General features: G+C 42.1%; 1 protein-coding gene and 1 non-coding gene across 2 annotated transcripts in view; one reads left to right on the top strand and one right to left on the bottom strand.

Moving 5' to 3' along the window:
- Nucleotides 1-8616: 8616 nt before the first annotated feature.
- Nucleotides 8617-16959, top strand: part of LOC146888952 (uncharacterized) — a 9938-nt gene continuing 1595 nt past the window's right edge. Inside the window, exons 1-7 of the mRNA XM_085666833.1 lie at nt 8617-8850; nt 8953-9811; nt 10022-10766; nt 10872-10936; nt 11252-11449; nt 11792-12832; nt 12929-13097. Of these exons, the coding sequence (XP_085522959.1) occupies nt 8747-8850; nt 8953-9811; nt 10022-10766; nt 10872-10936; nt 11252-11449; nt 11792-12832; nt 12929-13097 (3181 nt within the window). The 5' untranslated portion in view covers nt 8617-8746. The remainder of the gene's footprint in view (nt 8851-8952; nt 9812-10021; nt 10767-10871; nt 10937-11251; nt 11450-11791; nt 12833-12928; nt 13098-16959) is intronic.
- Nucleotides 9349-9457, bottom strand: LOC114171469 (small nucleolar RNA R71). The gene has a single exon (XR_003601517.1). It is a non-coding gene; the product is annotated as a small nucleolar RNA R71 (small nucleolar RNA).

The following is a 16959-nucleotide window of genomic DNA, read 5'->3' as shown; positions in this document are numbered from 1 at the left end:
CGGGGACCAATCGTTTCGTTCAAAGTAAAATTTTTAGTGTGTTTGTGTTCTGTGTTTTGGTGTGTGTGTAGTTCAAGTGTGGTTGAGTTGGTATATGTTCATTGTGATGTTAATGTTGTGTTAAGTTCAGTGTCTGTTTCCATTCCTGTGTGTTTCTGTTTAGTGTAGTAAATAGTGTCGCGGCGCGCATGAATAGTGTCATTTGTAGTAGTGAATAGTGTTTGAATAGTGTCCGAATCTGGCATTTAACTTCTGGATTTTTGGTTTGGTAGCTACGGAGCTTGTTTTAATTTGAAAATTTTTTTCCCCACTTCTAAGACGTTGAACTTGATAGGAAAAATAGCTAGAGTAATTGGTATGGTCTGAGTTAAGAGATTCAAAAAAATTTTGGACTGATTTTAAGTGAAACTTCAAAGGACCATAACTTTTGCTCTGGTTATCAGGTTTTTATCTTCTCCCACGCGCATGAACTAACCCCTAAACGGAATCTCTGCCGGCACACTTTAGAGCAAACCACAGCCATTGATGGCCAAAAAAAGGGCCTGGAAAATCAAATTGCCGCTTGCGAAGCCGCCGTCCCGAACCAGATCGCCGCCGTGGCTAGCCACCTACGCAAACACAACCAGATCGATGTTGCGAGCCCCCTCCGCTGTGACGAAACCAGAGCCAGCAGATGTCTCGCAAAACCAGGCTGCCACGACGAACCACCACACATTGACGAAGCCACGCGTTGCAGAACCACTGCGAATCAGATCGACGACGAGGGCACTTTCTGACGCGAAATCCCCATCACTGCGGCGCCGACCACCACGCAGCCACCTGCGACGAAAAAAGCTGCCTGGAGAAGACGCGAAACCAGACGCGAACACACCTACATTGCGAGAATCCTCCACCTCTGTTCCAAACAGAACCGCAGGCCACCGTGACAGAAATCGATGTCGATTGCGCCAATGCAACAGCCACCACGGTACCTGCAAAAAACTAGACCAGACAGACCCCCGCGAAGCAACTGATGAGTCATTATTTTCTTCTATTCCACTAGCCTTTGTGCACCCATTAGACAGTTGATTAGTGCTTAATTGTTCATCATTAGAGTGTTTTTCATCTGTTGGGCTTTATTGGGCCACTGTTCCGAATTTGGACTAATATCACATTATTTGGCCTAATTTTTGTTTTTAATTATTTTTAGGTATTTGGGTGAAGCAATTTTGGAGCTTGGACATTAATATTTAGTTGAAGAAACTTTCCACATCATTGCCACATCATTTCCATGTCATTTCCACGTCAGCAAAGTCAATGGGTCAACATTTGAGGCCCATAGTGGCATTTTTGTAATTCTGCGGCTTATAATGGCAGTTTTGTAATTCTGAGTGGCATGGGTGATATGACCACGAATTAGGTCTGCATGAGAAGAAGGCAGCCGCTCATTCATCTTCAACCTCTCTTCAAAACCTCCATTTTCGTTCTCCAAGCTTCCATGGACGCCCCCTTGCGGTTTTTCACGTTTTTGGCTCATTTTTACCGTTTTTATGCATATTTGACAGCACCCATTGAGGGTTTTACGTTTGGAATTCGTTTTCTTGGTTGGGCAGTTCGGTTTGTGGATTTTATTGACTTGGAACAATACCCATTCATGGGGTTTTCGCATTTATATATGATAACACTGTTTTGCATTCCATTTAAGCTTTGAAATCTCAATTTTTGCTCTTAAATTGCGTTTTCAGATTTGAAGGGTTCTTGGTTCTTGGTTCTTGGTTCTGATTTTTGTGATTTCAGTTTTGAAGTGTTTAATTACTCATTTCCATGTCTAGCTAAATTCGTGTATTGACTCCTTGATGAAAAATGCAATGAAGCTTTGAGGTTGTGCTTGTTTTGTGAAATCTGCCATGTTTTTGTTCTGAGTTCGTGGAATGCATGTGGTGAATCTATCAATGCTTAATTTACAGAGTAATTGCATGTGTTTTGTTTAAGATACGTTCATGCTTAATGTATGTAGCTTGGCTGTCACAAATTTAAGCATGTGTGCATTGCTTAATTGCATAATGAAACTAGATTGTAATTTTCGCTTAGTGAAATATTATCTAGTGGATTGAGACAAGGCAGGGTTGGTGTTAATTTGGTGGCCTATGATAAGTGAAATTGCGTTTGAATCAGGGATGTCAATACGGTTTTAGTCACTGTAGCATTTAAATTAATCTATTGATTAGCATTCTGAATCTGTCTGCCAACCCCCCTCCTCCCTGTGTTTTATTGTTGTGTTCATCTGGAAAATTGGCTTTGAATGAAAATATTGGTCGTTGGGAGACGACTTGGTTCACTTTCATGTACTGCATTTAATATGTTTTAATTTGGTGGGGTACGGCCTCTATCAAATTTGGCGCCGTTATCGGGGACCAATCGTTTCGTTCAAAGTAAAATTTTCAGTGTGTTTGTGTTCTGTGTTTTGGTGTGTGTGTAGTTCAAGTGTGGTTGAGTTGGTATATGTTCATTGTGATGTTAATGTTGTGTTAAGTTCAGTGTCTGTTTCCATTCCTGTGTGTTTCTGTTTAGTGTAGTGAATAGTGTCGCGGCGCGCATGAATAGTGTCATTTGTAGTAGTGAATAGTGTTTGAATAGTGTCCGAATCTGGCATTTAACTTCTGGATTTTTGTTTTGGTAGCTACGGAGCTTGTTTTAACTTGAAATTTTTTTTCCCCACTTCTAAGACGTTGAACTTGATAGGAAAAATAGCTAGAGCAATTGGTATGGTCTGAGTTAAGAGATTCAAAAAAATTTTGGACTGATTTTAAGTGAAACTTCAAAGGACCATAACTTTTGCTCTGGTTATCAGGTTTTTATCTTCTCCCACGCGCATGAACTAACCCCTAAACGGAATCTCTGCCGGCACACTTTAGAGCAAACCACAGCCATTGATGGCCAAAAAAAGGGCCTGGAAAATCAAATTGCCGCTTGCGAAGCCGCCGTCCCGAACCAGATCGCCGCCGTGGCTAGCCACCTACGCGAACACAACCAGATCGATGTTGCGAGCCCCCTCCGCTGTGACGAAACCAGAGCCAGCAGATGTCTCGCAAAACCAGGCTGCCACGACGAACCACCACACATTGACGAAGCCACGCGTTGCAGAACCACTGCGAATCAGATCGACGACGAGGGCACTTTCTGACGCGAAATCCCCATCACTGCGGCGCCGACCACCACGCAGCCACCTGCGACGAAAAAAGCTGCCTGGAGAAGACGCGAAACCAGACGCGAACACACCTACATTGCGAGAATCCTCCACCTCTGTTCCAAATAGAACCGCAGGCCACCATGACAGAAATCGATGTCGATTGCGCCAATGCGACAGCCACCACGGTACCTGCAAAAAACTAGACCAGACAGACCCCCGCGAAGCAACTGATGAGTCATTATTTTCTTCTATTCCACTAGCCTTTGTGCACCCATTAGACAGTTGATTAGTGCTTAATTGTTCATCATTAGAGTGTTTTTCATCTGTTGGGCTTTATTGGGCCACTGTTCCGAATTTGGACTAATATCACATTATTTGGCCTAATTTTTGTTTTTAATTATTTTTAGGTATTTGGGTGAAGCAATTTTGGAGCTTGGACATTAATATTTAGTTGAAGAAACTTTCCACATCATTGCCACATCATTTCCATGTCATTTCCACGTCAGCAAAGTCAATGGGTCAACATTTGAGGCCCATAGTGGCATTTTTGTAATTCTGCGGCTTATAATGGCAGTTTTGTAATTCTGAGTGGCATGGGTGATATGACCACGAATTAGGTCTGCATGAGAAGAAGGCAGCCGCTCATTCATCTTCAACCTCTCTTCAAAACCTCCATTTTCGTTCTCCAAGCTTCCATGGACGCCCCCTTGCGGTTTTTCACGTTTTTGGCTCATTTTTACCGTTTTTATGCATATTTGACAGCACCCATTGAGGGTTTTACGTTTGGAATTCGTTTTCTTGGTTGGGCAGTTCGGTTTGTGGATTTTATTGACTTGGAACAATACCCATTCATGGGGTTTTCGCATTTATATATGATAACACTGTTTTGCATTCCATTTAAGCTTTGAAATCTCAATTTTTGCTCTTAAATTGCGTTTTCAGATTTGAAGGGTTCTTGGTTCTTGGTTCTTGGTTCTGATTTTTGTGATTTCAGTTTTGAAGTGTTTAATTACTCATTTCCATGTCTAGCTAAATTCGTGTATTGACTCCTTGATGAAAAATGCAATGAAGCTTTGAGGTTGTGCTTGTTTTGTGAAATCTGCCATGTTTTTGTTCTGAGTTCGTGGAATGCATGTGGTGAATCTATCAATGCTTAATTTACAGAGTAATTGCATGTGTTTTGTTTAAGATACGTTCATGCTTAATGTATGTAGCTTGGCTGTCACAAATTTAAGCATGTGTGCATTGCTTAATTGCATAATGAAGCTAGATTGTAATTTTCGCTTAGTGAATTATTATCTAGTGGATTGAGACAAGGCAGGGTTGGTGTTAATTTGGTGGCCTATGATAAGTGAAATTGCGTTTGAATCAGGGATGTCAATACGGTTTTAGTCACTGTAGCATTTAAATTAATCTATTGATTAGCATTCTGAATCTGTCTGCCAACCCCCCTCCTCCCTGTGTTTTATTGTTGTGTTCATCTGGAAAATTGGCTTTGAATGAAAATATTGGTCGTTGGGAGACGACTTGGTTCACTTTCATGTACTGCATTTAATATGTTTTAATTTGGTGGGGTACGGCCTCTATCAAATTTGGCGCCGTTATCGGGGACCAATCGTTTCGTTCAAAGTAAAATTTTCAGTGTGTTTGTGTTCTGTGTTTTGGTGTGTGTGTAGTTCAAGTGTGGTTGAGTTGGTATATGTTCATTGTGATGTTAATGTTGTGTTAAGTTCAGTGTCTGTTTCCATTCCTGTGTGTTTCTGTTTAGTGTAGTGAATAGTGTCGAGGCGCGCATGAATAGTGTCATTTGTAGTAGTGAATAGTGTTTGAATAGTGTCCGAATCTGGCATTTAACTTCTGGATTTTTGTTTTGGTAGCTACGGAGCTTGTTTTAACTTGAAATTTTTTTTCCCCACTTCTAAGACGTTGAACTTGATAGGAAAAATAGCTAGAGTAATTGGTATGGTCTGAGTTAAGGGATTCAAAAAAATTTTGGACTGATTTTAAGTGAAACTTCAAAGGACCATAACTTTTGCTCTGGTTATCAGGTTTTTATCTTCTCCCACGCGCATGAACTAACCCCTAAACGGAATCTCTGCCGGCACACTTTAGAGCAAACCACAGCCATTGACGGTTAAAAAAAGGGCCTGGAAAATCAAATTTCCGCTTGCGAAGCCGCCGTCCCGAACCAGATCGCCGCCATCGCGAGCCACCTACGCGAACACAACCAGATCGGTGTTGCGAGCCACCTCCACTGCGACGAAACCAGAGCCAGCAGATGTCTCGCGAAACCAGGCTGCCACGACGAACCACCACACGTTGACGAAGCCACGCGTTGCAGAACCACTGCGAATCAGATCGACGACGAGGGCACTTTCTGACGCGAAATCCCCATCACTGCGGCGCCGGCCACCACGCAGCCACCTGCGACGAAAAAAGCTACCTGGAGAAGACGCGAAACCAGACGCAAACACACCTACATTGCGAGAATCCTCCACCTCCGTTCCAAACAGAACCGCAGGCCACCGTGACAGAAATCGATGTCGATTGCGCCAATGCGACAGCCACCACGGTACCTGCAAAAAACCAGACCAGACAGACCCCCGCGAAGCAACTGATGAGTCATTATTTTCTTCTATTCCACTAGCCTTTGTGTACCCATTAGACAGTTGATTAGTGCTTAATTGTTCATCATTAGAGTGTTTTTCATCTGTTGGGCTTTATTGGGCCACTGTTCCGAATTTGGACTAATTTCACATTATTTGGCCTAATTTTTGTTTTTAATTATTTTTAGGTATTTGGGTGAAGCAATTTTGGAGCTTGGACATTAATATTTAGTTGAAGAAACTTTCCACATCATTGCCACATCATTTCCATGTCATTTCCACGTCAGCAAAGTCAATGGGTCAACATTTGAGGCCCATAGTGGCATTTTTGTAATTCTGCGGCTTATAATGGCAGTTTTGTAATTCTGAGTGGCATGGGTGATATGACCACGAATTAGGTCTGCATGAGAAGAAGGCAGCCGCTCATTCATCTTCAACCTCTCTTCAAAACCTCCATTTTCGTTCTCCAAGCTTCCATGGACGTCCCCCTTGCGGTTTTTCACGTTTTTGGCTCATTTTTACCGTTTTTATGCATATTTGACAGCACCCATTGAGGGTTTTACGTTTGGAATTCGTTTTCTTGGTTGGGCAGTTCGGTTTGTGGATTTTATTGACTTGGAACAATACCCATTCATGGGGTTTTCGCATTTATATATGATAACACTGTTTTGCATTCCATTTAAGCTTTGAAATCTCAATTTTTGCACTTAAATTGCGTTTTCAGATTTGAAGGGTTCTTGGTTCTTGGTTCTTGGTTCTGATTTTTGTGATTTCAGTTTTGAAGTGTTTAATTACTCATTTCCATGTCTAGCTAAATTCGTGTATTGAATCCTTGATGAAAAATGCAATGAAGCTTTGAGGTTGTGCTTGTTTTGTGAAATCTGCCATGTTTTTGTTCTGAATTCGTGGAATGCATGTGGTGAATCTGTCAATGCTTAATTTACAGAGTAATTGCATGTGTTTTGTTTAAGATACGTTCATGCTTAATGTATGTAGCTTGGCTGTCACGAATTTAAGGATGTGTGCATTGCTTAATTGCATAATGAAGCTAGATTGTAATTTTCGCTTAGTGTATTATTATCTAGTGGATTGAGACAAGGCAGGGTTGGTGTTAATTTGGTGGCCTATGATAAGTGAAATTGCGTTTGAATCAGGGATGTCAATACGGTTTTAGTCACTGTAGCATTTAAATTAATCTATTGATTAGCATTCTGAATCTGTCTGCCAACCCCCCTCCCCCCTGTGTTTTATTGTTGTGTTCATCTGGAAAATTGGCTTTGAATGAAAATATTGGTCGTTGGGAGACGACTTGGTTCACTTTCATGTACTGCATTTAATATGTTTTAATTTGGTGGGGTACGGCCTCTATCAAATTTGGCGCCGTTGCCGGGGACCAATCGTTTCTTTCAAAGTAAAATTTTCAGTGTGTTTGTGTTCTGTGTTTTGGTGTGTGTGTAGTTCAAGTGTGGTTGAGTTGGTATATGTTCATTGTGATGTTAATGTTGTGTTAAGTTCAGTGTCTGTTTCCATTCCTGTGTGTTTCAGTTTAGTGTAGTGAATAGTGTCGCGGCGCGCATGAATAGTGTCATTTGTAGTAGTGAATAGTGTTTGAATAGTGTCCGAATCTGGCATTTAACTTCTGGATTTTTGTTTTGCTAGCTACGGAGCTTGTTTTAACTTGAAATTTTTTTCCCCACTTCTAAGACGTTGAACTTGATAGGAAAAATAGCTAGAGCAATTGGTATGGTCTGAGTTAAGAGATTCAAAAAAATTTTGGACTGATTTTAAGTGAAACTTCAAAGGACCATAACTTTTGCTCTAGTTATCAGGTTTTTATCTTCTCCCATGCGCATGAACTAACCCCTAAACGGAATCTCTGCCGGCACACTTTAGAGCAAACCACAGCCATTGACGGCCAAAAAAAGGGCCTGGAAAATCAAATTGCCGCTTGCGAAGCCGCCGTCCCGAACCAGATCGCCGCCGTCGCGAGCCACCTACGCGAACACAACCAGATCGGTGTTGCGAGCCACCTCCGCTGCGACGAAACCAGAGCCAGCAGATGTCTCGCGAAACCAGGCTGCCACGACGAACCACCACACGTTGACGAAGCCACGCGTTGCAGAACCACTGCGAATCAGATCGACGACGAGGGCACTTTCTGACGCGAAATCCCCATCACTGCGGCGCCGGCCACCACGCAGCCACCTGCGACGAAAACAGCTGCCTGGAGAAGACGCGAAACCAGACGCAAACACACCTACATTGCGAGAATTCTCCACCTCCGTTCCAAACAGAACCGCAGGCCACCGTGACAGAAATCGATGTCGATTGCGCCAATGCGACAGCCACCACGGTACCTGCAAAAGACCAGACCAGACAGACCCTCGCGAATAGTGTCATTTGTAGTAGTGAATAGTGTTTGAATAGTGTCCGAATCTGGCATTTAACTTCTGGATTTTTGTTTTGGTAGCTACGGAGCTTGTTTTAACTTGAATTTTTTTTCCCCACTTCTAAGACGTTGAACTTGATAGGAAAAATAGCTAGAGCAATTGGTATAGTCTGAGTTAAGAGATTCAAAAAAAATTTGGACTGATTTTAAGTGAAACTTCAAAGGACCATAACTTTTGCTCTGGTTATCAGAATCACTATTATTTTATATGGATTTGGGGTAGAATTTGATTTCCTACCTTGTCATAACCGGCTATGCCGGTTTGCAAAATCAGATTCTCCAGAAAATGCCATTTTCTACATTTCAGCAATGTTTTTTGTGATTTTTCTTCATTTTTCTTACTTTTGAAAAATTGTTAAAAATACTTGTGCTTTGAGTTTTGATCTGATTTTTTTTGTGCTTCTGTTTGACCACTCAAAGGAATATCCTACCAATTTTCAAGTCATTTGAAGGTCGTTTGAGTATACTTGTAGTTATACCCTTTGTTATGCCAATATCACTACAATTAGTGCTTTTTGGTGCATGACTAGGGGAAACCCAAGTGAATTACAACCATTTGACCCTGAAATTGATAGGACATTCCACAGAGGAAGTAGGCATCTTAGGAATCCATCTTTGCATGCTGAATATTCAGTGACTTTTCCTGATTCTTCTGATTCTCATCACATTCCTGACACTCCTCATTCCTTGCATTCTGAGCATACTGTTTATTCTGAGCATTTTCATACTGATAACATGGCTCAACCTCCTCCACCTCCTCCACATCATGAGAGAACCATGAGTGAGCTCACTGCACCAGAGTTCACTTATGATAATTTATGCATACAATACCCTGAGGAGGAGGTTCCATATGTGCTGAAAACTGGTTTAATACACTTGTTGCCAAAGTTTCATGGTCTTGCAGGTGAGGACCCGTGCAAACACTTGAAGCAGTTTCATGTCGTCTGTTCCACCATGAAGCCTGCAGATGTACAAGAGGACCATGTATACTTGAAGGCTTTCCCTCATTCTTTGGAGGGTAATGCGAAAGACTGGCTGTACTACCTAGCACCCAGGTCCATCACAAGCTGGGATGACCTTAAGAGATTGTTCCTTGCCAAGTTCTTTCCTGCTTCAAGGACAACAGCCATACGGAAGGAGATTTCTGGCATCAAGCAGCAATCTGGGGAGACCCTTTATGAGTACTGGGAGAGGTTCAAGAATCTCTGTTCAAGCTGTCCACACCATCAGATTTCTGAACATCTCCTTCTGCAGTATTTTCATGAAGGCTTGCACCACATGGATCGAAATATGATTGATGCCGCAAGTGGTGGTGCCCTTGGTAACATAACCCCAGCTGCAGCCAGGCAACTGATAGAAAACATGGCTTCAAATTCTCAACAATTTGGCACAAGGAGTGATGCCATAGTTGTTAGAGGTGTACATGATGTAGGGGCAGCCGAGTACACAAAGAAGTTGGAAAGTAAGATTGATGCTCTTACCTCACTTGTCAATCAACTTGCTTCCAATCAGAGAGCTCCAGCTGCAAGAGTTTGTGGCCTTTGTACATCTGTTGATCACTTTACAGACTCTTGCCCAGCGTTGCAACAACAGGCTGCTGCTGCTGCTTCTTCTTCTACACCAGTGGATACGCCTCAGGCCTATGCAGCAAATATTTTCAACAATAGGCCCCAACATCAACAACAGAACCATGATTTTTCAACAAACAGATATAATCCAGGATGGAGGAATCACCCTAATTTGAGATGGGGAAACCAGGGTAACCAGCAGCCCCAACAATTTCAAAATGTGCAACCCCCTCCACAACAAAGAGTTGCACCTGCACCACAAGCTGCTCCTGTTCCACATCTACCCACACCAGCTCCTGCTATAGCACCTGCACCTTCTTCTTCTACTTCATTGGAGGAGTTAGTCAGGATGATGACCCTTCAAAATATGCAATTTCAGCAGGAGACTAGGGCCTCAATCCAGAGTTTGACAAATCAAATGGGGCAGATGGCCACTCAGCTAAACCAGGCACAGGCTCAGAATTCTGACAAGCTTCCATCACAGACGGTGGAAAATCTGAGGAATGTGAGTGCCATTACATTAACATCTGGGAAGAACATTGAAGTTCCCACTCCTGAGCCTACACCTCCAAAGGAAGCCGACCCTGCCAAACTTCAGAGAAAGCGTGATGCTCATGCAGCTGGTCCTTCCACATCTGGTGCGACTTCTACACCTTCCACCTCTACTGCTGCACCTTCCATACCTCTTCCTTTCCCTTCAAGAGCCATTCCAAGCAAAAAGATGGAAGAGGTTGACAGGGAGATCTTGGAAACTTTTAGGAAGGTGGAGGTGAACATACCTCTGTTGGATGCCATAAAAAAAATTCCCAGATATGCAAAGTTCTTGAAGGAGCTATGCACGCACAAAAGGAGGCTAAAAGGAAACGAAAAGATCAGCATGGGCAGAAACGTGTCAGCATTGATAGGTAAATCTGTTCCTCAGATTCCTGAGAAGTGCAAGGACCCAAGTACATTTTGTGTACCTTGCATCATAGGTAACAATAAATTTGAAAATGTAATGCTTGATCTTGGTGCTTCAATAAATGTAATGCCTCTATCTATTTTTAAATCTCTTTCTCTTGGACCCTTGCAACCTACAGGTGTGGTGATTCAGTTGGCAAATATAAGTGTTGCCCACCCCGCAGGTTTGGTTGATGATGTTTTGGTTCGTGTTGGTGAATTGATTTTCCCTGCTGATTTTTACATTCTTGATATGGAAGAGGGATTTTCACATGGTTCTGCACCAATCATTTTAGGCAGACCATTTTTGAAAACTGCACGAACCAAAATTGATGTCCATGCAGGTACTTTGTCCATGGAGTTTGATGATATTGTTGTGCGATTCAACATTATGGATGCCATGAAACATCCTTCTGAGGATCATTCTGTTTTTCACGTGGATATTATTGATGATGCTGTTGATGGATTGATCTCTGATTTCCACTCTTTGCATGCATTTAAACATTCATTTGTGTCTGAGTTGTCTGAATTTGCATGCATTGATGATTCTGATTCTGATTCTAATTCTGATCCTAATGATGCTGAATATGATGTGGATAATGTTGAATCTACTGAGTTTCACTCTCTGGATGTTGTACCTATTGACTTTGATGTTATACAATCAGGTTGCACTAACCATGTTGCAGGAAGTACATACGCATCTGATTGTTATGCTCAGGTACAGGTTGTGGAACCCATTTCTCCCCCCCCTCTGGTTCCTGATATTCAGCCAGCATCCAGTACTCCAGAGTTGAAACCACTGCCAGACAACCTCAAGTATGTCTACTTAGAGGAGGAGGACAAACTGCCTGTCATCATTTCCACCTCCCTCACTGCTGAACAAGAGCAGAGGTTGTTGCAAGTTCTTAAGAAGCATAAGAAGGCAATTGGATGGACATTGGCTGACATCCCTAGTATTAGCCCATCAACATGCATGCACAGGATATTGTTGGAAGATGGAGCAAAGCCAGTGAGACAGCCACAGAGGTGACTCAACCCTGTCATCTCGGATGTTGTAAAGAAGGAGGTGACCAAGCTTCTACAAGCTGGGATCATCTACCCCATTTCTGACAGTCAGTGGGTTAGCCCCATCCATGTTGTTCCAAAGAAGACTGGCCTCACTATAGTCAAGAACGAAAAAGAGGAGCTAATTCCAACAAGAGCGCAAAACAGTTGGAGGGTTTGCATTGACTACAGAAGGCTAAATCAAGAAACCAGAAAAGACCACTTCCCCCTGCCTTTTATTGATCAGATGCTTGAGCGCTTGGCAGGTAAGTCCCATTATTGCTTTCTTGATGGGTTTTCTGGTTATTTTCAAATTTGCATTGCACCTGAGGACCAAGAAAAAACCACATTCACCTGCCCCTTTGGCACTTTTGCCTATAGGAGGATGCCGTTTGGCCTATGCAATGCCCCTGGCACATTCCAGCGGTGCATGCTTAGCATTTTTAGTTATTTTCTTGAAAAATGCATAGAGGTGTTTATGGACGACTTTACTGTATATGGGTCCTCATTTGATGCATGTTTGGATAGTTTGGACAGAGTTTTAAACAGGTGCATCCAATCTAACCTTGTTCTCAATTTTGAGAAATGTCATTTCATGGTAGAACAAGGCATAGTATTGGGGCATATAATTTCAAAAAAGGGCATTGAAGTTGACCCTGCCAAGATCTCAATTATTTCACAATTGCCTTACCCCTCTTTTGTGCGAGAGGTTCGTTCTTTTCTTGGCCATGCAGGGTTTTACAGGCGCTTCATTCAAGACTTCAGTAAGAAGGCCCTCCCACTGTCTAACCTACTGCAAAAAGATGTTGACTTCATCTTTGATGAAGGATGCAAAGAGGCTTTTGATTGCCTCAAGAAGGCCTTGACCACAACTCCAATCATTCAGGCGCCCGACTGGACAGCCCCATTTGAGCTTATGTGTGATGCATCCAACTATGCATTAGGGGCTGTTCTAGCTCAAAGGATTGATAAACAGCCGAGGGTAATCTACTACGCCTCCAGGACATTAGATGCTGCCCAAGCAAACTATACCACAACAGAAAAAGAGCTCCTTGCGGTAGTTTTTGCACTTGAAAAGTTTCGATCTTATCTGCTTGGTTCTCCTGTTGTTGTGTTTACTGACCATGTAGCTCTTAAGTACCTGTTGAAGAAGGCAGAATCAAAACCTCGACTGATAAGATGGATGCTCTGGCTCCAAGAATTTGATTTGGAGATCCGTGATAGGAGCGGAGCACAAAACCTGGTTGCAGACCACCTAAGCAGGATTGAGAGGTCTACTGATGATGCTGCTACACCGATCCAGGATGACTTTCCCGATGAAAGTTTGTTGACACTCTCTACTTCTTCCTCACCTTGGTTTGCTAACATTGTTAATTATCTTGCTGCTTCTGTTTTTCCTCCCCTAGCATCCAGAGCTCAATGTGATAAACTCAAGAGCGATGCTAGGTATTACATTTGGTATGACCCCTATCTGTGGAAAATGTGCAATGATCAGGTTACCAGGATATGCATTCCGGACCATGAGATTGACTCGGTCCTCAAATTTTGTCATTCATCTGCACCTGGTGGTCACCTTGGCACACAAAGGACACCTCGCAAGGTGCTAGATTGTGGATTTTATTGGCCCACAATCTTCAAGGATGCGTGGAGGATATGTAGCACGTGTGAGGAATGCCAACGAGCAGGAGGAGCCATTTCTTGGAGACAACATATGCCTCAACAACCCATGCTATTTTGTGAGGTGTTTGACGTCTGGGGTATAGATTTCATGGGCCCTTTCCCTATCTCTTTTGGTTTCACTTACATCTTGCTTGCTGTTGATTATGTTTCAAAATGGGTGGAAGCCAAACCCACTAGAACTAATGATGCTCGAGTTGTTGTGGACTTTGTTAGGTCTCACATATTTTGCAGGTTTGGAGTTCCTCGAGCTATTGTTAGTGACCAAGGCACCCATTTTTGCAACAGATCCTTGGGGGTTTTGCTTCAAAAGTACGGGGTTGTGCAAAAACTTTCTACACCATATCACCCCTAAACTAATGGGCAAGCCAAGATCTCAAATAGAGAAATCAAGAGGATCTTGGAGAAGATTGTGCAGCCCAACAGGAAGGATTGGAGCAATAGACTTGAGGATGCTCTATGGGCTCACAGAACTGCTTACAAGGCACCTATAGGGATGTCTCCTTATCGGGTTGTCTTTGGTAAGCCATGCCACCTTCCAGTGGAGATAGAGCATCGAGCCTACTGGGCTGTCAAGTCATGCAACTTCTCTCTTGATCAAGCTGGGGAGGAAAGGAAGCTGCAGTTGAACGAGTTGGATGAGATCCGTTTGGAGGCATATCAGAACTCTATGTTCTACAAGGAGAAGACCAAGAGATTCCATGATAGCTCCATTGCTAGAAAGGAGTTTGTTATTGGTCAGCAAGTTTTACTGTATAACTCCAGACTTGGACTCATGGGGGGTAAGTTGAGATCAAAGTGGATTGGTCCTTTTGTTGTCACTAATGTTTATCCTTATGGTGCAGTTGAAATCAAAAGCCAGTCCACAGATAAGAGCTTCAAAGTGAATGGGCATCGTCTTAAGCCATTCCTCAGCAATCCTGCCTTGGTGGATACTGTTGTGGAGGAAACTTCCCTGCTTGACCCCACTGCTATTTCACCATGATTCAGGGAGTTTTCTTTCCTTTTCTTTCTCCTTCTTCTTTACTTTTATTGCACTTGTCCAGGTCTGTCCGTCTGTTGTTGTTTCCGTTTGTTTGTTTCATTTTTGTTAATTAGTGTTAGTTAGTGTGTTATGTTTTTGCTTTCTGTTTGGAACACTCATTTCACTCTTGGAGGATGAGTTGTTGGTTATTCTGTGAACTGTTATCCTTGCTTTGTCTTTGCATGTCAACTTGCTTTTGGAATTAGTTTACCCTGTGTAAGAATTTGAGCCACTCTCTGTTCTTTGATTGTGTGATATATGCCTCTTGAATGCTTGCACAGTGGCCTTGGCTTGACTCTTTCTGAATGCCTTTCTGATTCACATGCATGTTGGGATATGATTTAGGCAATTTTGTTCTGTGAGCCTACAACCAGATGAGCCTACCTTGAACTGTTTCCGTTGATACCCCTTTTTGAGCCTGCATACCCTTTCATTGTTTTACAGCTCATTACAAGCCCTTAGCCTGAAAAACCATGATTATTCCTACCTTAGGAAATTTTGGAGCTTTGGAATTGTTTTGGGAATGGGTGCTCAATTAAGTGTGGTCGCGCACAACAAGTGTGGTTGTGCGCGCACTTGTTGTTGGTTCTTGGAATTGCTCATTTGTACACCAAAGTGGGATTTCAAAATTGTTGTTTCTCTGCATGTTCTCTGTATAGAAAAAAGAAGAAAGAAAAAGAAAAGAAAAGAGAATAAAGAAAAGAAATAAAAAGGAGTTTGGATTTGAGCATTGTGTGAGAACCGAAGTTGGAAGTGTTGGTGTTTGGGATTACTTTCATGATTGATTGAGACTTATTACCCACTGCTCCTCTATTTCCTTGGTTGCTTAGCTACTTATCCATATGCTCCACACCTTGTCCTCAGCCCCATTACAACCTTGAAAAGTCCTTCTGATCTTGACCTGCATGTGTTTCTGGTTTGGTTGTTCGTTCTAGAGGCTTGCCAAGACTGTTTGATGTTTGTTTTTCAAGGGTGCTTTGAGAGTAAACAGTAGCCTAGAGATTTGAGTGATACAGTGCATATTTCGTGAGGTTATGTTGCTTTCAATTCTCTCCTTAAGCTAAACTGAGTACTTGACATGTTTTGAACTGCTTGGATGATGTTCACGGATACCTTGCAGCTTTGAATCCTTATGTGTTAGATGTGTTTCCATTTGTCTGTGTCGAGTCCGTTTGTCATGTGTCTGTTTGTCTTGTGTCTTTTTGTCTCCCTTGTTATGTTTGTGATGTCCTTGCTTTGCTTTACTCTTTAATTTTGCCCAGGAGTGCAAAAGGGTAAGTGTGGTCGATTTTGATGAGTCATTATTTTCTTCTATTCCACTAGCCTTTGTGCACCCATTAGACAGTTGATTAGTGCTTAATTGTTCATCATTAGAGTGTTTTTCATCTGTTGGGCTTTATTGGGCCATTGTTCCGAATTTGGACTAATTTCACATTATTTGGCCTAATTTTTGTTTTTAATTATTTTTAGGTATTTGGGTGACGCAATTTTGGAGCTTGGACATTAATATTTAGTTGAAGAAACTTTCCACATCATTGCCACATCATTTCCATGTCATTTCCACGTCAGCAAAGTCAATGGGTCAACATTTGAGGCCCATAGTGGCATTTTTGTAATTCTGCGGCTTATAATGGCAGTTTTGTAATTCTGAGTGGCATGGGTGATATGACCACGAATTAGGTCTGCATGAGAAGAAGGCAGCCGCTCATTCATCTTCAACCTCTCTTCAAAATCTCCATTTTCGTTCTCCAAGCTTCCATGGACGTCCCCCTTGCGGTTTTTCACGTTTTTGGCTCATTTTTACCGTTTTTATGCATATTTGACAGCACCCATTGAGGGTTTTACGTTTGGAATTCGTTTTCTTGGTTGGGCAGTTCGGTTTGTGGATTTTATTGACTTGGAACAATATCCATTCATGGGGTTTTCGCATTTATATATGATAACACTGTTTTGCATTCCATTTAAGCTTTGAAATCTCAATTTTTGCTCTTAAATTGCGTTTTCAGATTTGAAGGGTTCTTGGTTCTTGGTTCTTGGTTCTGATTTTTGTGATTTCAGTTTTGAAGTGTTTAATTACTCATTTCCATGTCTAGCTAAATTCGTGTATTGACTCCTTGATGAAAAATGCAATGAAGCTTTGAGGTTGTGCTTGTTTTGTGAAATCTGCCATGTTTTTGTTCTGAATTCGTGGAATGCATGTGGTGAATCTGTCAATGCTTAATTTACAGAGTAATTGCATGTGTTTTGTTTAAGATACGTTCATGCTTAATGTATGTAGCTTGGCTGTCACGAATTTAAGGATGTGTGCATTGCTTAATTGCATAATGAAGCTAGATTGTAATTTTCGCTTAGTGAATTATTATCTAGTGGATTGAGACAAGGCAGGGTTGGTGTTAATTTGGTGGCCTATGATAAGTGAAATTGCGTTTGAATCAGGGATGTCAATACGGTTTTAGTCACTGTAGCATTTAAATTAATCTATT

The sequence above is a fragment of the Vigna unguiculata genome, chromosome 1, assembly GCF_037176805.1.
Source record: "Vigna unguiculata cultivar grain cowpea cultivar isolate G323 ecotype 2 chromosome 1, ASM3717680v1, whole genome shotgun sequence".
Lineage (NCBI taxonomy): Eukaryota > Viridiplantae > Streptophyta > Magnoliopsida > Fabales > Fabaceae > Vigna > Vigna unguiculata.
This window is presented reverse-complemented; position numbering and strand designations above follow the sequence as displayed.